This window comes from Perna viridis, chromosome 3, assembly GCF_037379345.1.
Source record: "Perna viridis isolate PV_CMFRI_1.1 ecotype Kerala chromosome 3, ASM3737934v1, whole genome shotgun sequence".
NCBI classification, from domain to species: Eukaryota; Metazoa; Mollusca; class Bivalvia; order Mytilida; family Mytilidae; genus Perna; species Perna viridis.
Genome location: NC_142447.1, coordinates 59,501,027 through 59,526,087, shown reverse-complemented (window position 1 = coordinate 59,526,087; position 25,061 = coordinate 59,501,027). Strand labels below are relative to the sequence as shown.

General features: G+C 34.4%; 2 protein-coding genes across 2 annotated transcripts; one reads left to right on the top strand and one right to left on the bottom strand.

Moving 5' to 3' along the window:
• Positions 1–319: 319 nt before the first annotated feature.
• LOC148623152 (cyclin-O-like) lies at positions 320–12,445 on the top strand. Its single transcript, XM_088573717.1, has 5 exons — positions 320–640; positions 4,583–4,873; positions 9,033–9,218; positions 9,471–9,673; positions 12,044–12,445. Exons 1-5 carry the CDS (start codon positions 500–502, stop codon positions 12,324–12,326), a joined length of 1,104 nt encoding a protein of 367 aa, XP_088429843.1. The 5' UTR covers positions 320–499; the 3' UTR covers positions 12,327–12,445.
• Positions 12,446–12,541: 96 nt separating this feature from the next.
• Positions 12,542–21,952, bottom strand: LOC148623151 (uncharacterized). The gene is made up of 9 exons (XM_088573716.1): positions 21,670–21,952; positions 20,252–20,395; positions 19,459–19,570; positions 17,700–17,836; positions 17,292–17,492; positions 16,775–17,069; positions 16,267–16,427; positions 15,121–15,232; positions 12,542–13,500 (listed from the first exon to the last, which is right to left on the bottom strand). The coding sequence occupies exons 1-9, from the start codon at positions 21,892–21,894 to the stop codon at positions 13,376–13,378; spliced, it is 1,512 nt and encodes a 503-aa protein (XP_088429842.1). The 5' UTR covers positions 21,895–21,952; the 3' UTR covers positions 12,542–13,375.
• Positions 21,953–25,061: the final 3,109 nt, after the last annotated feature.

The following is a 25,061-nucleotide window of genomic DNA, read 5'->3' as shown; positions in this document are numbered from 1 at the left end:
ACATATGCAAAAAAAAAAAAAAAAAATAATGATAATAATAATAATAATAAATAAATAAAATATCAAAACACAGGAATTGAATAAGACAAGTTTTGTAATCAGGGGCGGACCCAAGAGACGTAAATATCATAAGCAATTGCCCAGCGAACATTCCTACATGATGTTTCAATTTTCGAGGGCGAACGTCACCTCTGAATCAGTCATTGGTATACTCATCAAACTAACTACCAAAAAAAGTAAGGAAAAACAAGTTGTCCCCTTAATCTCTTTTCATTTTGATAAATTCAGCCAACCAGAACGAGATGCTGAGAAATAACAATCGCAATGGGATGGTAATTAATGAACTCGTCCACGTGATCAAGGTGACCAATTATTTGGATTCACCCATAAACGTAAACACTTAGCACATGTTGACATGACACTGGGACCCAAAATGAAGAAACAGGGAATTGAGAAAATGTAATTTATCAACCTGGAGGAACACGGCTATTGGTTGTTAATGGCAGATTCAGACTCCTTGTCTCCGTCGGTGACTTCCATGCTCGGACCGACAACGGAAGCTGGAGATACTATCATCGCATGTCTCAAAACAGAATTGACGGACGTTGATATCGAGGATGTCGGTATATTCGTAGACCAGGTATGTAAGATACTTTAACTTTTCTTTAATCATTGAAATGAAATAATAAAATGAAAAACAAAACAACAATGAGTTAAATGGACATGTCTATGTTTTTTTTAATAAATATATCATTAGGCCTATTTACTATGCTCGTTATTCCCCTATAGACCGTCTTTTCGTTATATAACCCCTTTCTTGTTAAAAACACACATGCAATTTGCATGTGAACAAATTAAAAACCTTTAAATATGAAAATATTAATTGTGTTATTTATAAATTACTATCTAAGGTGTCGTAGGGAGTGTAAATATATTCTCCGGTTGTTTTTTTTTTTTAAAGTTTCAGTTATTTACATAATTCAAAATATGTAAACAAAAAATAACATGTTTTCGACCACCGTCATTTCTTTTTCCACACAGAAGTTTCTATATATCTCTGTTTTCTACTTTAATTCGACCTCCCTCAGACTTTTTTGTGGTAGAAATTTAGCTTTTAGGTATATTTAAAAATTAGATACTGACCTATAGTAGTAAATGTTCAGTTATTTAACACGGGGACTTTCTTATATAAAGTCCAGGTTTAACAGCAATATCATGGTCTAATTTGAAGTCAACCATGTGATTACGTGTCAAGTTTTTAGCACGGATATTCGCTGAACTCTTGTCTATCAGAAAAGTTCACTATCAATGCATTCTTTTGTTCGATGGATAAAAAGTACTTACACTTTTCTAGCAAATTAAAGTGGCCTTATGACCATGAAATGTAGCAGTGGACATAATCCTAGAAAACAAGACCACGCTTTGGTTTAATGAATTTCATATCTACTTTATTTTAATTCTTTTAGAAGAACTCAAGAGCAAAACTATGATTTTAATCGACGAGGACCGTTATATGTAAATATATCTACTAGTAATTAAATATAAGATGAGTTTCAATTATTCTTATTTTTATTGCACAAAATTAACAATTTTTTTTAAAGAATGAGGAATTTTAACCCCTGGAACCTCCCCTTGGATCCACCGATGCAGTGGCAGATCTGAAAGGGTGCAGGGAGGTGTTCCCCCGTTTTTATTGGAAATTTTGTCACTTTCATGTGTTAAATAGACAAAAAATGGCAAATAATGTCCTAGCATCCCTTTTTTCAGAGGAACCCTGGCTGGCACCCATCCTTTTTAATCTGTCTGAATCAGTTTTGCACTGATTTATTATATGTCCTACATGTATATGGTATGATACGAAAAAGGAAACTGACAACCAATGGAATATAGTTCTGCCTTAACGATGGAAACAGTCACACCATATTGGTACATATATTCATGGTGGCGTCTGTAGAACTTCGGGAGAAATGGCTTTAATTATAAGGCTGCTTAACTTGTTCTGTACTAGCTTATATGTAAGAAGTTCACTTCGACAAGTTATGAGTTGTGGATGAAAAAACCCCTGATGGTGGTGGATAGAATGTGACATTGGAAGAATGAAAAATTAATGATGCGAAATTGAAAGTATTCGCATTATATCGAAGAGATGACAGTCGTCATGAGCTTTTTCGTCAGAGTAGAGTCTGTGGTGTCTTTATTCCATAATTCATCTGGTATGGGTGTGATGAAAATAATCATCGAACCAAGGATTGATTAAAGAAAATAAAAAAAAGTATGTATCATTCGTTTTTGGGAAAGGGACGTTAAAAGGGCACTGACAAGGTATGGTTTAAAAGCGAATGTTTGTTATATCAGGTAGTGTGTAGCCATAGATAACGATTCTGGCGTTTGTTATATCAGGTAGTGTGTAGCCACAGATAACGATTCTGGCGTTTGTTGTATCAGGTAGTGTGTAACCACCGATAACGATTCTGGCGTTTGTTATATCAGGTAGTGTGTAGCCACAGATAACGATTCGACAAACTTCGCCATGCACGCGCATCCTCAATCTAACGACCTTCAGCCCTTGGTCAACCCTGTGTTATTGTCTGGTCTAAACCAAATAAAATAATTTGCAGAGCGCAGCTGTATAAGACCATAGAGGTCGAACCCAGAACAATTAGGACAATTACAGACACACCATTCAAGCTTGATGCATCCCTGGATTTTAATTGTGGTTAAACACTGTGACAAAGGATTAGACTGAGACCAGAATCAAAATGTAGTCCATTTTAGCCCCATATTCATGAATGGTTCCAATCTTAACCCCCGATACCATATTTTTATATTTTATTTTATTTTTTTTTTTGGGGGGGGGGTATGGGTTTTTGTGGTACAATTTGAAAGACACATATCCCTTTATAGTCAAATTATTGTCTGTACATGAAAATGCTTGTTTTCGGCCACTGCTTAGCTCCGAATTCCTTAAGGTATAAGTCACGACCTCCACTATCAATCACAGGCTTCATCCTGTGGTATGACACCTCGTGGTGCAATTTCAAAGAGATCTATTCACCTATACTCTTGTTATTGTCCGGATGTCTTGACCAGTGATTCATAAACTGTTTTAAGTCTTAACCCTAAAAGAAATTCCATGTTTCTTATTTGATGTTGCTGCTTGAATTACAATTTCAAAGAGTTTAATTAGTTTATAGTCAAGTTGTTCGTATATCACGAAATTAAATACTTTTCCCTTTGGCCCGCCATGCCTGAACGGTTCAAGTCACAACCCAAGCCATACTTTTTCATGATGGTATGGCACATTGAGTTACAATTTCCTAAAGATCTATTTACTTTTACTCAAGGTTTTGCCCGGACATGAAATGTCTACGGACGAAATCGACTGCGGCATCAGGATACCGTTGTTTGTTTGCGGTCGTATAACAACCGAAGAATCACACTAGAGAGGACATGGTGTCATTTCGTCCCTAAAAGATCTGACTACCAGCCTTAGGGATACAATTAAGTCGCCCTTAGTCAATCACAATAACAGCATTTTCCTTGTGCAATTTGCGATGTCAATTATATTGATAAAATGAACCAAAATTTACGGCATGATATGACATGGCACGTTCGTATGCATCTTATATTTCATTAAAGAGAACAGTTCTTTGAAAACGCAGTTCTGTAGATCGAATTTTATTATAAATTGACTAAAAGGAAATGAAGTATAATTGTTTGTACCCCCGCAGGAGTTATGTTATGATCATGTTGTCCGCCCGCTCGTCCGTCTTTAGTTCTAACGTGCAACTCCTCTTAAACCAAACTTTCACACATTTTTTATCACATTATTCAATGGTGCACCTACTATTTTGTTTTCCACCAGAATGACTTTTCTAATGCAAACCGTGTACTTAATCATTGGTTGACCAATGTGACACATTTGTTAAGGCGCAACTCGAACTTTCACATATTCTTTATCACATGATGTCATTGTGCATCGCTAAGTTTGTTTGTTTCTTTGATATTCTTTAACAGATACAAAAATACCTATCATATTTATTGCAAATTTCGATATGCTATACACGTGTTTCAAGGAGTAACATATCATCAGCAACATTATAATCAAATATATAGGTAGATCTAAATCCAAAAAATTAATTGTATACTAGAAGTACTCAAAACAAAAGCTATCGAACTAGGAAGCCGAATATCAATCACCGAGAGGTTCTACCATATGCAATTAGAGATAGATTTTATTCATCAATCATGGAATCTTTCGGGTAGAAAAATGTAATTATACCATGATTACAATGATTTAAAAATGAATGAAGCCTCAGTGCTTTAGGTATTTAGAAATTTGTAATACTGCAAATCGCGGCACTCCTTATTTTGTTTATTTCCATCGGAATAATTTTTGGTGTTTCCCATGTGATTTATAGGGAGGGGGATGGGGATTTACCAATTAAACTTTTGCTCATATTCTTTTCTAGTTCAGTTTCTTTGGATTTGGTGCTGGAGTTGTCAAAGTCTAATGATGTGCATGGAAAGTTTGCATCATCTCTAGTTATAAGATTTATATAAATGCTTTATTGTTTTACAGGAGTACAACATCCCATACACCCCGTCAGATACCGACACACTCGACCCATCCCTAGCAGACTCAGGGTTTTATGATTCACTTAGTCTACAATGCCTTGAAAGTGTATTTGAATGGAATGGAGACCGGAAAGATGACGAGTTTGCAGATAGTCCGGCATCCCCTACAGCAACATGTATACATCATTGTCTGGACCATCAAGGCTTCGCGGATTATTTGCATGACATATATTATCACCGACTTAGTATAGAATATAAATACGTTGTCGCCGCCTGTCTTGAGAATCAACCAGAGGTATTTACATTATGTTTGTGTTTCCTATAAGGGTTCAGTTACAGGTATAACAAAATGTACATCCATGTTGCGTGATGAAATTTTCTTCAAAATCATATATATGTTTTCAAGAATTATTTAGCTAGTGAAATTGTCATTTTTAATTGTGTCCGTTAATTTTCATTTATTTTCGACGATGTTGGTGTCATTTTTGGTAACGTCGAAATCGGCAAAATTTCGACGTCGTTTTGTTTTGTGTTGTTTTGTTTTTTGCCACGTACATCGTTCTATAATTGTTACATAAAATAACACACACGACATGAATGATGTTTTATTATTTATCCGATATGATATTAATTTTTCGTACGTTTTGGTCAATTGAAATGATCAGATTACATCCTGATATGGTAAATAGTTAGGCATCAACCATTTAAAAATGATTTTAAGGAAATTTTATCCTATGAGAAAAGTGTTAGGAATTATGAAAACATAACGTGATGCGCTAAAAAATAAAGCACTCTCACTAAAACAGAAAGCCAACAAACCTACGAGCAAAAAAGTCAGTAACACCCCCCCCCGGAAATCAAATTGTAGAAGCGTATAAAGTGAATTTAATATTTCTTTCCTATTTGGTTTTCTATCTGTAATGTAGATGTATGTTTATATTTCCGACTACATGTACTCGTTTAGGAATTCTAAGGTCTGTTACTAAACATAAAACATTGCTAAACATTTAGAGAAAACAAAACCTTGGCAAAGCTCCCTCTTTGAGAAAATTTTAGAACAAAATCTCCCGTTTTTATCATACGACGAAAAAAAACTTGCGGTCGTATAATGTTACGGCGCATTCGTCGTGGTCGGTGGCGTGTTTTATTAAAACCCATGTAGATTGTTTTTTTTTTCGATTTTTATTATTCTATTTTTAATGTTTTCTTTATTTAATTCGGGTAAACAAATGTACAGCAGATTTTATGTGAATCGGACCGTTTTCAAGTTATAGGGGTCAAAGTCTAAAAACAATTTTCATTCTTTTTCCTGTTTTCTTTTCAACATTTCCTTTATTATTTTATCAGATTCACTAAAATCGTATTTTTTTATTCATTACATCCACTGTCCTATTGATTTACTCGAGTATCGTAAATTTTAATACTTTTTATTGTTTTGAAAATTGACTTTAAAAGAGTGTTTACGTCGCAAAACAGAACGTTACTTTGGAAACGTCAAAAATGCGCTTTGTGACATTTTTGTTAGACACAGTTTTACACACACACATATATTAACCCATTTGTTAAGCCACAGAAAAAAAATGAAATGATATAACCATAGAGGAGGATGAATACATTTTTAATTATATGAAGAAATCGACTCAACACCATTTGCCTTTTTGAATAATTCGTTCGAATTTCGCATGGTGTACGCGTGAATAAGTAAAATATACAAATTTAAGATGTGACATTTTGGTTAGACACAGACAAAATACTGCGCTAAGATACATGTTCAACCGAGTACCATTATTTTTAGAATATACTATCTGCAGCATATAGATGCAAAACTAAAAAATTCATAGTTATTAGTTCACTCAAAGCTAACGACTTGATAAAGACCGGGTAGCACGCAACGTGTAGAAAACGTTGGGAAAAAGACAACGTGACATCACAACATACGTGCGTATTTATCTACCATTAGACAATTAAACTCATTATTTTTCAGAATAAACATGATATTCTGAATATTTATACAGTTCTTTAAGCGTGAATATACTTTGGTAAAAATGATATTCGTTGTTATATTTTACAACCGTAAACAAGAAAGAAGCCAACGGCCAACGACGTTGGCCGTTGGCTACTAAAACAACAACCATTTTCGAACATTTCAATATCTATATTGCCTTTGATAACTCATTTGATGAATGTGACAACGTACGCAACGTCATCAAATTGACCAACGAATTGCCTTTACCAACTTTAGGTTCGTTTTGTCAAAAATGTATTGTACTCCGTAAAATTAGTTACCTGAATCAAAATTGCTGGTCATTTTAACAACTGTCTTCATTACGAATGTTTTCTGGGTATTTAACAAATATTTAAGTTTTTTATCGTTCGATGTCCGGTAGGTTAAACTTCTTTTATGTAAATATAAGACATAAAGTATTTTAAAACACATGTTTAGCTAATTAACATTTGCGGTGGCTTTCAACATGTCAGATGCTAGAGGTTAGGATGGCACCAAGTCAGAAAATAGCTTGCCAGACAACCTCTAGCATTACTGGAGTAGGGTTATAATATGATAAATGTCGGTCGGGCGACGGGAAATTATTTTCGTAACACTTTTCTCAGCAACTACTAATCGAAGCCTCTTGATATTTGGTATCCGACATCAGGTACGGGTCCCATATCATGTGAACTATTGCCATCACTTGACGTCCATCGTCGTCGTCGTCGTTAACAATTTTTCAAAACTCTTCTCCTCTGACACTACTTGACCAATCGGAACCAAACTTGGTATGAATATTTCTTGGGGTATCCCTGCATGGAACTGATGTGGTGATTTTTCATCCGTCGAAAAACATGGCCTCTGTTACTAAAATAGAACATATGGGTCAGACAGTAGTTTATTGCATATATCTCAAAAACTGTTAGGTTTAGCCAAATTCTGACATGGGGCTAAAAGTGTTCAGCATGGTGAGATCTATCTGTGGTCAAATTTTCATTTTAATCTGTTAAGCCTTATTGGAGTTTTTGTCCTTTTCGACGTTTTTTGCTATTTTTAATGTTACTTCTTTCAAAAATATTCTCCTCTGACACTACTTGACCAATTGGAACCAAACTTGGTATGAATGTTTTTTTGGGTAGCCTGCATAGAACTGGGGTGAGGATTTTCTATTCGTCGAAAAACATGGCCGCAGTTACTTAAATAGGACATAGGGGTCAGACAGTAGTTCTCCAAATGTCTCCAAAACCGTTAGGTTTAGCCAAACTCTTTCAACTCTTTGAATTGATCCTTGTTATAAGGCCTTCAAAAGTCTTCAGGGATTAAAGTTGTCAGGCGACTCCTTGTAAGAGTTATTGCTCTTGAAAGACGAAAAATGACGTGGTCTTTTTTACAGTTTTCTCCCCAATATCTTGAAAACTATAATAGATAGAAAGAAACTTTCAATTGCTGAATAAATGATCCTTATGGTAAGTCCTACCAAAGTCTTTTTGAGTCCAAATTCTTGGACAACTTCTTGTTAAATTTATTGCACTTGAAAGACAAACTTTAATTTGCGTTTTTCATATTACGGTTTTATGGTATGGGGGTCGAAGATCGAAGGCAAAAGTCTTCAAAACAGATCTTCTTTCACCATTGATTTAGTTTCAAATTTTGTGCAATATTGCGTCCAAACCAGTTGTTGTGTCTACAATGAACCCAATGCTTAAGTGTGTCAGTCTTAATATTGTATCCACGCTAGCCCAGAACAGGGTTCAGCATGCTGCGTTCCGCGAAGCTTTTTATTTTCCACTGAAAACCTTAAATAGTAATAAATCTAATGGATAACATCGTTCAAATAAAATCTTGGAAGAAGAAAGTGTAATCAGGGAACCAAGGTTATAGCGGTAATCAAAGTGTAATCAGGGAACCAAGGTTATAGCGGTAATCAAAGTATAATCAGGGAACCAACGTTATAGCGGTTATCAATGTGTAATCAGGGTACCAAGGTTATAGCGGTAATCAAAGAGTAATCAAGGGAACCAAGGTTATAGCGGTAATCAAAAGAATGTAATCCAGGGACAAAGACCAGACATGGAAAACAGACATACACAACAAAGAACATAGAGTAACTAAAATCATACATAAAAAGTAACAAAAGCAAATGAGCAACTCGGACTCCAATAAAAACTGGGAGCATGGACCAGGTGCACCGGTAGGGTAAGCGTCCTCGGTTTTTCTAGAAACACCCGCCGAGTTGCTCATGAAAAGTCAAGTCCGGGGTAGACGAAAGAAATACACGTGTAAAGTTACTTTGGGCATTTAGTTTTACCCTTGCAACAAACCTATCAGGACCTTTTTATATCAGACATTTATTTCATTCATATACGTCTTACATATCTTTTAGAAACAGATTATTACGTGAGAACTCGTGGATTATTGGATTCATACACATACAAATCAAGAATTCAATGTATTTACTATATAACAGGTGAATGCGGGGATGCGGGGTCTGTTAGTAAGTTGGATGACCGGAGTCCACCATCAGATGAAACTTTGCCAAGACACTTTATACATTGCTGTTAACATCGTGGATCGCGTGCTTGACGTCATGCAGGCATCACGTGATTACCTCCAATTACTAGGAATTACCACAATACTCATAGCATCAAAGCTGGTAAGTGCTGTATTGATGAATATTCGCAGCATTGACGTACAAGATTATGATATATACATGTATGCTCCTTGAAAACTTAGTTGCCCATTTTGAATTCTTTGTTATCATTGTGTTTTCTGAATGTTCATGGTTTTCATGAAGTTTATTTTTAATTGTTAATTGATTTTGAACATACTGGTGTACTAGCTGTACCAGCTGATTGTCCATCAGTAATGTGTGTTAATGTGTACATTGTATACTTTCCGTACATAGGAAGAGATTACTCCTCCAGAGATAAGTGATCTCCTAGGCTGTTGTGATGGAGTTTACTCCAGGGATCAAGTCAAACAATTAGAAATGGTCATCTTAGACGCCATCAGATTTGATTTATTGGTTCCGACGTCACAATTCTTTCTAGAATATTATGCTGTCTCCTGTATAAATTCCTATAACGGTTTCCAAGGAGACCAACTAAGGTATACTTATACATGTGTATGTTTTTTTTTTATACGACCGCATTTTTTTCCCGGTCGTATAATGGGATCACCCTGTTGTCGTCGTTTGGCGTCGTTTTAGTTTATTTACGATAACTTAAGTAAATCTTTTTTGAAATTTTAACACATTATTCCTAGGGACAAGGCGAAGGGTCCTATAGTTTTTTGGTAGGTTTTACACCCCCCTTTCCATAAAAATGGCTAAAAGGAGGGAAATGGGTATGATCTTCAGAATCGATAGGAAAAGTTCATTGTTGCAATCCGATTTTTATGATTCAGATGTAAATCTGCTCCTTTTAAAATTCTGTTTTAAGATTTTTACAGGGTAGGCTTATCTGAAACCGTTTTTGAGTTACCGGGTACAAAATTAGGTCACGTCCCAAATAATCAACTTCTTTATTTTTGGTCCGGTTTTGGTTTTTTTTATTCAATCCCTGCCAGCGTTTTTCAGTCAAATTTAAAAGATGTCTCTTACGGCTTTTGAGTTATAAGGGGTAAAAGGGGCCACATCCCAAAAAATGGACTTTTCTAATTTTTGGTCCGTTTTGGAGTAGTTTTTTTTATGTATGTTTTATACTTAGTACTGATAATGTCTGTATGTCTCTTACTCTGTTATGACCAAAACTTTTATATGCAGTCGATTAACGAGGTCCTTAAACTGTACATGATAAACGGCTTTAAAGGAGTTTCACACCAGATATTCGTCCCGTTTACTCAAGTTTTTGTTTGGACATCAGGAAAATGTTGTCCCTCATTCCTAATTGGCTCAAGCTTACTCCCCAAAGTCAGTCCCAAAAATCCTTTTGTGGTATGGTGCCTTGTGGCACAATTTCATTGAGATTCACACACTTATATTAATATTATCAGTGGAGGATCCAGGGGAAGTGAAGGTGTTAGCACCCCTTTTGTATTGGACAAATTGTCATTTTCATGTGCAAAATTGACACAAAAATTTCCTAGCACCCCCTTTTTTTTGGAGAAACCACGACTGACACCCCTCTATTTCAAAGTGTCTGCATCAGCCCATGTTTATTGTCCAAACCAAGGTGTCTGCACTTTACGCACGTCGCACGACGACAAAGACTGATTCATGCTATTATGTATAAGCAATATTTTGCGGTCGTATTAAATAATAGTTGAATCATTTAAAAGTTTTATTTCAGTCAGACTGGAAATGATTTAAAAAAAATAATTGTGCATATGTAGGAATCTGAAAACCCGCATATAATTAGAATTGTCGACTGGTGGAAATGTTTATGAGCTATTGGTTATAAGGATATCACATGGATAGAGTAATAATTGGTATTGAATTTTATGGTTGCAAGGCTTCTTTTATGAATTGTTTTAGATTTTGTCAAATCTATAAAAAAAAAAAAAAGGTGCTTGGCAGGGTGCAACTTGATACGAACACAGAGGTCAAGCCCTTAACAATTAGGGCAAGTACGGACATATTGTTTAAGCTAGAAGCAACTTTGACATTAGACACAGACTACTGATTTGATAAGAATCCAAATGGATGTGTTTTGGTCCTTAAAGTCTGAATGGTACCAAAGTGAATCACAACCCCCAAAATAAATCTAAACCTTCCTTAGGTACAATTTCAAACATATTCATTCCCATTTACACAAGATCACGAAAATGCTTGTTTCTAGCCTAATGATTCCTTATTTGTTCAAGCCATAACCCAAAAATGGTTCCTTGTAGTACAAATTCAAATAGATCAGTCCACTTGAACACTTTTCATAAATCGTGAAAATGCGTGTCGGGTCTTTTTGGCTCTTAATTCCAAAACGATTGGGACCAGAACACTCAAAATCAATAGCAACACTAGTTTTGTAGTTACCTTGTTGTTAATTCCAGGGACTTTATATAACACTACTATACACTCCCCGGATCTACCAAATATATATTCAATACCAAGTGCTTACTGACGACACAGACGATAGCGTCATTTTTACTGACGACACAGACGATAGCGTCATTTTTACTAGCGACACAGGCGATAGCGTCATTTTTACTGACGACACAGACAATAGCGTCATTTTTACTGACGCAAATGTTAATGTCTACTATCAATTGAATGGAAAATGCTAAATGATTATGACACAAGCACAAAACAATTTTCAACTTTTCGTTAATTTTTCATCAAAAGACCCCGATCTCTCCATCCTATTCTCGAAATCTGACCATGTTTGACCTTTATTCACTTTTTATATATAGTATATTAGTCGTTTCTCTTTCCAGTACTACGTTTTTACACTTAAACTGCTTCACACCATTTATGCGTTAAGTTTTGCTCCAAGTGTTGAAACGAGTGTTTTTATCGGCTAATAAAGATAAGTTTCATTTTAGACAATCTCGTGCCCTTGCTAGATGTATTCTGGAACTATCGCTTCAAGATTATGAACTATGCCAAAGACGCCCATCGATACTTTCTCTGTGTGTATGGAAAATAGCAGTGGAGGAGACCGGAAGTGACGATGGTGATTACCTTCCACCGGGTTTGTTTCATTCCTGTGAGGATTTTGAATTCATTTATAAAGAAGTTAAAACTTTTTCTGAAAATTTGATACAGAACTTACCGGAGGTTTCTCGAGTTTGTGAACATTATTACAAAATGTACGGAATAGATTGAAGCTATTCAGTAGGTACAGCAAACACAGCAGAACAATAGATACACAGTCTCTCCTGATTACAACGAAAACTTACCATTTTGTGTAGTACTTTTTTTATTAATTAAAACATTCCAGTGACTTTTTTTTTAAATATATTATTAAAGAACTACACCCTCAAATACAAGTATTTGTTACTCTGAACTAATTTTGTAGCACAGTTTACCAGAAAAACAAATTTTCGTTTACATGTTTCATTTTTAATGAAAAAACATTGTGTTGTATGGAAGATTATAACAGATTACAAGAATATTACTTCATTCTATAACAGTATTTGATGAAGACGTACTCTCCTGAGACTATTTACATGTAGGTGATTGGTGGTAAAATGGTGTCGCTCTTTGACAGAAGACTTGTTGGCAGAATTTTTCATGACAGAAAATTAACCAAACGATCAATTGTTAAATTTGATGATAAATTTGATCAAAATAATGTCCAGTTGCCCTGCATTTTATTTATTGGCCAACAAAACCACAGAGATATATTAATATGCGTAAGTTATTGCTGACACATTCGTCAACCATCAAATATTTCTATTCCAGAGTACTTTCTCCACACACACACACACACACACACAATTATGTATCATTTCACCTTAGAACTGATGTATTTAGCAACCAGTCATAAATGTAGATACTGTGGGTCAATTTACAGCGTCAACAAAACAAAATCTAAAAAGTAAAGTTTTACAGAAACACATTTTTATCAACAATTAATAGATTTCTAGAGATGGTAGTAAATGCGATATTCGGATTTTACCAAGAGAAATCCATATACTCGTAAATGTAATTGTATTATTACCGGCTTACAAGAGTGGATGTTCATTTAACTGTTCTAAATAAGCAAGACTCCCTGCTCCTGGTAAAAATTGTTCGTGATTTCAGTCTCCATTGCATGTATAGCACCTAGATCTGTTGATTGTTAAGTCATGTCTCGAACAATACCAACATTCTGTTTGCTCTCGTGACATCTATATTTTCAGTAAGATTCCATTATTAGTAGTAACATTTGTCTACATGATGTTGCAACCTTTCTTTTTTTGTTGTTTCTTATGTTTACTTATATAACTGCAGCTTATGGGTGAATCTGTATCATCGGAAGTCGATGTTCTGCTTTTCGGTAAAACTGTAGACTTATCTGTTAATACATGTATAACAAATTAAATAGAATGGTATACAATTGATAGGTGGTCTTCGTAAACAAATGAAAGAAGCCTTTTAACTTCGCTCGGTGCGTAGCATGATACGACCACAGCTGTCGAACTCTGTTCACATGGGGAAAGTGTGGGCAAAATTCTAGTTTTTGACAAACTTAAGCATAGGCACTTGCAGTTCATTATGGTTTGAACACAATACAGCACAAAATTTGAAATTTGAAATTTAATTAAAACTTTTCGAAATTAGACCAAAATTAAAAAAAAAAAATATTTGGGGTGTAACTCCTTATACCCCCTTATAACTTAAAAAACCCTACGTGATTTCTGACATTTGATCAAATAATGCAGGCAGGGGTTTTCATAAGGTATCCAATAAAATATTTCGAAATCGAACCAAAAGTACAAAAGTAGATTTTGGGGTTATGGTCACTTTGACCCGTTATAACTCGTAAACTGTACGAATTATCTGAAATCTGATTGAAAAACGCAGGCAGGGATTTTCATAAGGAATCCAATAAAAGAGTAATCAATGGAACCTAGATTCTTGCGGAAATCAAAAGAATAGATTTATAATCGAGGGACAAAGATCGGACATGGAAAACAGACACACACAACAAAACATAAAATAACCAAAACAATACAAAGTAACAAAAGTAAATGAGCAACTCGGACTCCACTGAAAAACTGGGATCATGGACCAGGTGCACCAGTACAATAAGCGTCCTTTGCTTTTCTAGAAACACCCGCCGAGTTGCTCATACAAAGTCAAGTCCAATGTATACGAAAGAGGAAAGGAAAACTAGGACACGTTGAACAAATAAGTTTTCATGCTGCAGATGGATACATCGTAACGATCCAAGAGTTCAAGATGACGACCATAAAACTCAACAATAAACTTTTCCTATCAATTATAATGATCACACCCGTTCTCCCCTTTTAGCCGCTTATTTCCAAAAGTGATGGGGGCAAAAACTTTTAAAAACTATAGTCCCCCATGTCCAGAGCAACAATGTGTTAAAATTTAAAAAAAAAGATAGGATAAGTTTTACTGAAGTTATGATCGTAAATAAACTAAAGTTAACGTACGCCAACGAAGACAGGGTGATACCATTAAAAAAATTGCGGTCGTATAAAAAACTCGTAGGCGTACCGAAGTATTTAGGATTCTGTATAACTTTAACGTGTTTTTTGTCATACAGATTAAGTACATACTGTTTGATACATGTAAGTCCTCTATATTTGACATGCATGTTCAAGAGGCTAACAGACACCCTCTTATTTTGTAGATAACATTTTAACTTCCTTATTATTCTTTTGGAAAAAAAGAATGATTAAAAGGAATAATATTATAAAAATCTGCCATATATATATATGAGTTTTATGCTGAAGAAGGATATCAGTTACCTGAAATATTCAATGTAAATTTTACCATCTTCTGGTGGAGTTAAACATATTTAGACGTTTATTTAATTTATTTTTATGTTTCGCATCGTTTTTAACGATCCATCACCCCGTAAGAGTGATTGTTGACTTTTATTTAGACGATTAATATATATATATATATATATATATATATATATATTTTTGCAGTTAAAACCTACACTTTTTCTGTTGCTCATATTTGGACCAAGCATCATTTTCTCTATCATACTTGTATTCTGGTTCTTTGTTTAAATCTCGTTCGAAGTCCCACCATGCAAAATTGTGTTTCTTCTGCAAATGAAAATAATGGATTTTTCATTGATGATAAGTGGATATTGAAAAAAATATGTCTATGATAAGTGGATATTGAAAAAAATATGTCTGAGTTGGCAAACAACATATATTATAAGCACACACAACTAAGTATTCCAAACTATTTGTGATCTTAATAATAATCTTATTGGTTACAGTTATAGATAATTTTTAGATTGGTTGATATATATATTATGGCAGGCAGGCAAGGACTCTAAAAAATTTGAAACTTGAAGAAATTTTCAGGACAGCCTTCTGAAGAAAAGCCTGCTGAGTTGCTATTTCTTCTTTGAAGTTTTAGGAAGAAAACTATTAAGACACTAATAAACTCTATAGAAATTAGCCAAACTTTGAAACATCATCAATAACACAGTATTTACAGTTCTCTGTATTTGTCCATATCATCAATGTTCAACCAATGACCTGTTAATCAAATATATGAACCAGAACTAGTTCTACTGTTTTCAAGCATATGTCTATTTATAGAACAATACATGTATTTGACCCCTATAGAAATCTAAATACTTCCATTATGATATGTAATACATATATTTAAACATATTTATATTGTAAACACAATATGATGATTTATAACGAGAAATATCAGAGACAAAAACCCCACCGGGATGAAAAATGTCTGCTCAAGCCACCCACGGGACTTCAATGAACGACGAGCAAACCCTCATACAACAAGGCAGGCTGTATAGCTGGTCCCAAAAAACATTATACACAAGTACATCGAAATAGTTGTTCCTATATACTCAAGCAACATAGAAGTAAACTGAAAGTGAAAACCAAACAATACATAGAGGCCAGAAATGAGTTTAAATACTTGGGCGTGATCACAACCCCCCCCCCTGTTAAATCTGGCCACTATAGAACAAATATTACAGTTAAACACCGAAACATCATTTCAAAGAAGGTCTGAGTCCCCTGTTAAAACAGAAATAAAGAGACTGATTATACGTTAAAAAATGCACAAAAATAATGTCCTTCTCATTTGTAATACTTACCAAGTAGTTTGGTTCATCTGAAGAAAGATTCTCCTTGGTTCTTGGTTTGGCTTCCTCTAGCTGCTTCATAAGAACTTCTGTTTCTTCAGTTAACTTTCCTTCACTCCTTAACTCCTCTGTAAAGTTGTCTAGTTGGTCCTGATTAGATTCCTTATAACACACTGTAAAGAAGATAAGTTTATCCTTGAACAGCAAACTTGATTCATAATTGATAAAATTCAAATTAGTTTACGAATTAAGTTATTGTTCCTTATCCCAGTTACATTTTTTGTATTTTTAATTCACTGCTAGTCATCTTAATGATTTAATTTTAAAATCTTTCCGAATGCCCTTTTTAATAACTGGGCTCATAAATGTTTGTTACGTCTTTTCTACAAAACAAAAATAATATGAAACTTCATTGAACTCCATTAGCCAAATATGAATGTATAACATACACGGATATATAAGAAAGAGTAGTAAAGAACTCATAGCATCATGTATGCCTAACTATATACAAACTAAATACCTCCAATAAACATTTCTGTGATTAGGTTGAAGTTGACCAGTTTAAGAAGACATCCCCCAGTTCTATCGGCTAACTCTTGATAAAAATGTTTGGCGTTTGATTCGTGCCTATTACAGTATACACCATACACTTTCACCGCCATTCCTTTCATAATGTCTAACTCAGTATGCCAACTGATATTCTGGTCCGTGTAGGAAGGTGAGTGTGGCTCACTATCACCGATTACTATCAATGCTTTGGCCGAATCTTCTGACCAATCTAATTGTTGGGCTTTGTGAAGCACCCATTCATAACACTGTAGAAGTAATTTCAATTATTTTTCATTACTAATTGATTATAAAGGAAGATAAGGAGTTATCATATATTTTCTACTATACTTTGCAAGTCCAGGGATGTACTTTATCATGTATTGCTCAATGTCCAGGATTCGCTCCTGCTAATATTTTGTGTTTATGTGTAAATGTACATGTATAACAATTGACTGGAATGTTCTGCTCGCATACATAATGTATTTTACCTCTGGACAATCTCCTCCTGATGTAGATGGGGTATCATTGGCAAAGTCCACCAACTGGTCGACATCTGACGTCAGATCGTGTACTTTGATGACGTAATTACCATCAAAATCGCAATAGTCGCCATGTGCAATAAGTCCAATCCTTATGTTCGGGATATCTTTGATTAGTCGCTGACATGTCTCTCGTAACTTCTTTCTTACCTGAAAATATAAAAATATTAATAATTTATGAAATTAGTTATGTCAGATGCAAAGACATTCAATGAATCTTAAAAAAAAAACAGTCGAAATAACCATATCATGTTTAAAATAAAAATACTTCATCTAGTATTTGGTCATCGTTACTTTTAACGATTATAATATTTTACTACTAACTTTATACATGTATTAGAAGCCACCTAATCTTACTTCTTGAATGTACTGTGACATACTTCCGGTTGTGTCAAATGAGAAAACGACCTCCACTGTTTTGCCATTCGTTTGAAAACTGGACATGACCGCATCCTTAAGGTCCCCATCTGCTTCTTCTATGACGGAGTTATCTTCTGAAAAAAAATGGACATCTACAATTCAAATACTCAGGGGCGGATTCAGGTGGGGGCGTGGCGGGCGTGCACCCCCTTAAAATTTGCAAAGCATGGGTTGTCAGGGGTAGATTTAGGCGCTTTTGGTTGAAACTTCAATTTCTCGATAATTTTACCACAAAAGATATCTACATTGAACCCACTCTAGAAGAATATTTGAAAAATTTAACTTAAAAGATTTTTCGCCTCGCTCCCCTCGGCGAAAGTTTAGCTGTAAAGTCCTGGATCCGCCCATGATACTAGTAACGACCTCGATATTGACCAAATAAAAAACATCAATCGTTAGAAGTACACATAAAACATATAATATATACTATAAGGAGAATTATCCCTTGAAACAAAGTGTGGCTTATATGGAAATCACTGTCTGTTTGACCTTTCGTCTGTCCACATTTCTTGTAAAAACTCAAGAGATTTTGATGAACATTTTGGGACGGTTTGGTGTGATATATGGAAGTGCATGAAGGACTATAAAGGCTATAATATAACATATAGATGTTAAACTTCGTTAGCGCAACCTGCTTTGTAGGAAGATTTGGCATCAAATGCATGAAGGTATTTAATTAGAAATTTATCAAAATTTTAAAGGAATATTGGGCATCATATGTAATTTATTTTTTGTCAGAAAACTCCAAAGAGAAATAATCTAAAGTAAAGGGTTGGTTTTTAAACATTTCTAGGATCGGAAGGTATTTTAAAAAGATTTAACATACCAACATTAAAAATAAACTGCTATTCACTTTTTCATATATCAGTCATCCGAAATAGTAATATAATAAAACTGAATGGAAGCTATTATTAAAATCTATCAATGTGTTTTTGAGTTAATTCGTTTGTACAGACAAAAGGAAGACATGCAGACGGACGGACAAAGGGTGATAGTTCATACTACAAACGCAAAAGTTGGGCATTTGAACATTTAAATCTTATTGTCGGTACCTATATTTAGAAACAGGTCTGGTATTCATTTAAATATTTTTTGCTAAGCGCAGCTAGATATGCCCGCAGATGTAGAACGTTGAACAGATAGGGCAAATACGGACATAAAACTTAAGCTTGATACATCTCTATTTAGCACAATATATATATATCGTTTCAAAGCGTTTTGAAATTATTGTACAATTATAAGAAATCCTCCTATTTTATCAATCGACTCCAAAAACTCGAAAACGGAAAACTGGAAATTCATAGCAATTGATGTGGGAATTACCATCAATAGTAATAAACTATTTTTCAAATTCCACAAAATGGGTGCAACCACTATGGAGTTAAACCTTTTTTAAGAAAGAAAGTCACATAACCCTAAATCTGAAATTTACGAAAAAAAAGAAAGACGGTTTGCATCAATATAAATAAACAAATTCGCTAAAGTTTCATTGACAGTGCTGCTAGGGTTATTGAGTAATAGTTCGAAACATAATATCCCCCCATTTTTGTACAAAAAAGTCCCACACAACTCAAAAACAAAAAAGCGGGGAAAAATCACATCAATAGAAAGAAACAATTTACCAAAGTCATTTACATTACTGTATATATGTGTTTTTTTTACGATAAAAAGGTATTTCCTGATTTAATGATATAACCTGATGTTGCTTGTCCTCGTAGTATTACTTCCAGTATACTCTCTTCTGCAATCCCCAGCTCAAATAATGGTTCGTCACATGGGTTAAGTTTTCGCCCAGAGTGTTTAAAGCACTGTAAATCAATGGTTAAACATTAATATATAGTTCTTATCGAACATGACATCTAATCATGTATTGATTTCTTTCCTAACTCTTGATGTATGCGTGTGAATTCATAACTTCATTTCATACTAAGCGTTCGTAATTTAACTCTTATCAGCCCGCTGCTAATACGACATGATGAAATCGTAAACATCATTTGTTCGTAAACAGAGGGCGTAAAATAACCGTAACAAATCGTAAAAAAACTAAAATTACTAGATATTCACAAATTATTACAACTAGTTTAAGATGCGTGTGGGTTGCCTTAAGTTATTCACAAAGGTAATCGGAAATTGGGTCAACCTGTATCCGTATCAACTATGTCCGTACCCAAATACTATTTTGCCGATTTCTTCGATTTTGCAATTTTACCAGCTATAAGTGTGTACACATTTACACAATGACATATGGTGTCTTGAATCAATGATTTAAAAATGTTTCTCGAAATTTTCATTTTCATTCGATTTTTGTTTTGTTTTAAAAACATACCAAATGCGTAACCACAAATTCCCCTACCCTTATTCAAAGTCCGATATATTTGTTATCAGTACAACTTCCATATATAAATATCATTGTTCCCCACAGTTAAAAAATATTGTGTGTATTATAAATTGAATTTTTTTAAATTCTCATTTCTGTCCTAACCACTTACATTAATTTTCTTGGGGAAAACTATTTCTAGTTCTTCGACAGCGGTTTTCAGCTGATTTAATGTGTCCGTCGTCTGTATATTGACCGGCATTGAACCTCCGCCTGTTACCTTTGCATACACCTTTATGTCTTTTGGAATAACAAACTGTAAACAACAACACAAATCAATGTAAAGAAGTATAGATGATACAGTACAGTGGGGATCTATAAAAAGACAGTACACTAGAATCTGTGAAAGAGACAACAAACCAGGATCTTTGAATTAGACAGTACACGATAATCTGTGAAATAGATTAATTGATTGATTGACTGTTGGGATTTATCGCCCGAACAGCAATATTTCAGCTATATTCAGGCGATGAACATGAAATTTATGATAAAATGAACATGCAATGATGATGATGATGAAATGAAATGAAAAAGAGATAAGAAAAAAGGGCAATAGGGTCGACAAATATAGATTGTTATAGTGTTATATAAATTTCAGTGCTTATATTCCATCATGCCATTTGTATTCAGCAGTAATATCTAGTACATCATATAAGATAAGACTACGTATTTGCGCGACAAATGGTTAACGAGTTTCAACTTTGGTTAATAAATATAACGAGAATAGGCCAGTATGGTGTATATGTCAAAGAGACAACAACCCCACCGGGATGAAAATGTCAGCCTATGGCCACCCATAGGTCTTCAATGAACGACGAGGAAATCCTCATACCACTGTCTGGGCAGGCTCGCTGCAGCTGGCCCGAAAACATCATTATACACAGGTATACACAGAGTTGCACCTATATACTCAAGTCAAATGAAAAATAAACTAAAGGTGAAATCAAAACAAGACAGACATGCAGAGACCAGAAGTTCCTGACGGGACTGGGACTTAATATTACTTCTAATATATATATATATATATATACACTCCCTGCTTGGGACAGGCACAATAAAAAATACGGCAGGGTTAAAGCACTTTGACGTGATCACAACCCTCCCCCTTAAAATTTGACCACTGTGGAAAACATACTAGACAAATAAACACACATAAAAATCAGTTCTGAAAGGTCAGAGTCCATTGTTACAACGGAAATAAAGAAACTGAATATACATTAAACAAATGTACAAACTAAGGACTACTAGCAGATAACTGACATGCCAGCTCCAGAACAGTTTAAACCTACGAATAGTTATTTCCCCATCGTATGTAAAATCAATCCCAATTCTTCCCATGCAGGATTGAGAATCCCGTTATATCATAATTCATACGATAAGGACACAACCCATGTCATGCCAAAAACTGCTTTAAAATATAGTGTTTTAATTTCTATGTAAAGACCCTAAATAAAAATATTGAATGCCCCCGTCTTTTATCCCGCTTATTTCTGAACCGATTGAACTTTTAATATTTTAAAATGAACTTACATCTGCTTTAAGAATAGTCTCAGGACGAATTCCTAAATATCCTATAGTGTCTGATTTCTTCAAGATTTTCCCCTGATATTTCATTCGTACTCTCAATGCTGGAATTTCCTCTTCCTTCGCTATTTTTTCGTTAATTTTCCGTACTAAATCTGTTGGCATGAGATTTAAAACCGAAGTTCTGCCACTCGGTAACTTTACATATACATCAACCACTGGTGAAGCCATTTTAAATTTTGGAAATTATTTGTGTGTGTTTGTTATTAGTTGGACTGTAATATACTTGCGGAGCGTAAGCATTTAAACATATAACAAGTCTTGGTTACATCTTATTTTTACTATCCAATCAAATAAAGAGTTATATATATATCTTCTATTTTTAGATCTGTCAGATTAGTTTAACTGTTTATTTTTGAAGACCACAATATTTAGCATGGTTTCTGTTTTTTTCTCTTACTAATAAAATTTGAAAAAAGAATGAAACCAGATATGAAAAAAAAAACCAATTAAAACAAGTTACTTATTTAAATCATCCCGTTACGAACCTACTGATTAGATGCGCGGAATTATTCAAATTTCCGTATCAATAATCTTCTTATTTATCGATCTGTGGAGATTCCTGATTTTGAATAATTTATCATTTGAATTTCAGTCGGGTTTCAGAAGTTTTTATTCAACAGATACATGTCTCATTCATTTAATTGATCACATCAAAAGTCAAACAGCCAAAGGTCTTTTTACAGGCATGGTACTGGTAGACCTACATAACGCTTTTGACACCGTCGATCATATCATATTATGGAAAATTAACTGGAGGTTATTGGGGTATTGCATAAGTCTTGCGATGAGTAGTTAACAGACAATAAATTTCTCTACATTTGGGAAAGACAGAGAGCATAGTTTGGACCAAGTCAGAAACTGTGGTCACTATTATCAGGCGTTTTGGCTATCTTTTGCAATGGTATTAACATTGAATCCACAAATCTGGTAAAATATTTGGGAATTATAATTGATCAATTTCTGACTGGAGATTTTATTGTTAATTCTACAGTAAAAAAAGGTAAATCAAAGGTTTAAATTTCTATATAGAAATAAACAATGTTAAAACCTTCAAACAAGGAAAACATTATACTCTTCTCTGCTCCAGTGTCATTTTGACTATGGATGTGCATACTGGTATGAAGGTATATCAAAACAAAATGGAAAAGAAACTTCAAGTTGAAATAAGATTGTGACATTTATGTAACATATGTTGAATTTGAAAAATTAGGCTTTTTAAGTATTTGTAACAGAGTCAAACAGCGAAAACTTACCGGTAATCATGTATTTAACATTTATAATAATATATGTCCAAATTATTTGCACACAAATTTTGTTAGAAATGAAACATCTATTAATACGAGATCTAGTAATAAGATTTTTTTAGTACCAATAATCAAAGGGTGTGAATCAACTCACTTTTTCTACAATGGTATTAAGAATTGGAACTCACTACCAGAAAGTTTATAAATTGTTCAAAAAATAGAATTTTAAAAGTCAAGTCAAAAAAATTTCTATGGAAAAAATTCAGTCTATATTTAATAGTGATTTTCATTTTTATTAAAGTATAAAGGCTTCTAGTCTACATATTCAGTTGTGATGAATTATAATACTCTATGAAATTTAACCCTTACCATGCGAGAACTGTATACATACGGTCATGGGCTATTTAACGATTTTTGGTTTCTGGCAATTTTATTTTTAGCTTTGGAGACCACAATTTGATTTCACATGCATGTAGAGTGAATGTGCTTTAAAATGAGGCTATATTATACAGAGTTTTAGCAAAAATAGGGACTTCACAGCTGCACAAGAGGTCATGAGTTAAGAAGGCCACAAAAATTGTGATTTTTTAGGACTCAAATCTCAGCCTCTAACAACAGCTGAATGGATCCGTAGTGCTTCATTTCACCAGGTTTCTCTCTCACGATGTCAATCCCATATACTTTAGTTAACCACTTCCGGTTTTAGGACCAGCTGAAGCCAATCTGGGGACCCCTGACCTTCCACTTAGGACTGTAATGAACAATTTTTGGCTTAAATTACCATCAGAGGGAACAAGCTTTGGAAAAAATGTACGTTGGACGCTGTCTTACCCCTCCCCCGGTGCAAAATGACCAAAAATGACTATTTTCAGGCAACAGACCCATTTTTCCGCGCATGTCCACCGACCCTCCCACTATCTTCTCACCCCATCCAGTGACTACCTACCTTTAACTTGTATAAAACTGCAATCAGCATCAGCACCAAGATGCAACTAATTTGCATATAATTTGCATAAGTTTGCAAAATATCGACATCTAGACATTTTTTCAAGCAATTCAGCTTGGTGAGTGTTAATTGTGCCGAACTTGGTGTGAGCTGGTAATCTTTTCATTTTTAAGGACCCCATGGAAATAAGTTTTATAGCCTTGGTGGGCCATCCTAAGATAGTAAGCTACAGTAAATATCTAGTCCGAAACTGTCTATATATAATTCATCATATTTTGATAATTTTAGCTGTTTTAATTTTTACAATTTTATAGTGCTCATTACCTAGTCAAATTCACTTTTTACTCGGAAGTCACGTGAGTGACTTCGAGTTTTGTAAGTAATAGGTATAATACCACTGTCAACCAGTCGCCTGCACATACCAGAAAGTGGTCCGTAAAAAAAAGTAGTTCTTAAGATGCATTGTATATTTTTTTGTGATTTAGTCAGTGTATGCAAACTTGGTATCATCTGAAAGCTTATCATGACAGGTTCACACTGAATACAACAGTTTTGAACCCTGATGTAGAGAATAATTTGTCAGAGTCTAGATCTTAAGCCCATTGATTCGTCATATTTCCAAAAGGAAAGTAGTATTTTTAATACCTGTCTACTTTCACTTCACCGTTCTTTCTTATAAGCCATTAAAGGTATGCTACAAATTTTATGAGAGCGTCTTTAAAGGGTCCCCTCTACGATAAAACCCGTTAAAGTTCAATTTAGCAAACTTTAAAAAAATGGGACCTTAAAATTCAACATAAAAAGTAATGGGACTTTTAATAGTGGTTTTACACCTAAGAGCTATCCTGGTTCCCGGGACTACTGAATATTACGATCGGGAACCAGTCTAGTTAAAAGACAATACAATTTAATTTGAGTTATCTCTCTTTGGGTTGTGTTGGATTTTAACCATGCTCCGTGGACGGTATTATAATCATAATCATTTTATCAAGAAGCGCCCCATTCAACATCATCGGCTCCCTTTTTTCAAGTTTAAGGTCTCAAGAACGTAAACAAATGCAATAATCTTATTTTCACGATATTTGTGTACATCTTTGTTTTGTTTTGCTGCAGGTTGCCAGGGAAATATGAGTTTAACACCAAAA

Coding starts and splice junctions, on each gene's coding strand:
- LOC148623152 (XM_088573717.1), top strand. CDS start 500: ATGGCAGATTCAGACTCCTTGTCTCCGTCGGTGACTTCCATGCTCGGA. Junction 4,874..9,032: donor GTCTTGAGAATCAACCAGAG/GTATTTACATTA, acceptor ACTATATAACAG/GTGAATGCGGGGATGCGGGG. Junction 9,674..12,043: donor TTCCAAGGAGACCAACTAAG/GTATACTTATAC, acceptor GTTTCATTTTAG/ACAATCTCGTGCCCTTGCTA.
- LOC148623151 (XM_088573716.1), bottom strand. CDS start 21,894: ATGGCTTCACCAGTGGTTGATGTATATGTAAAGTTACCGAGTGGCAGA. Junction 20,396..21,669: donor AGACTATTCTTAAAGCAGAT/GTAAGTTCATTT, acceptor TGTTGTTTACAG/TTTGTTATTCCAAAAGACAT. Junction 17,493..17,699: donor TGTCACAGTACATTCAAGAA/GTAAGATTAGGT, acceptor TTATATTTTCAG/GTAAGAAAGAAGTTACGAGA.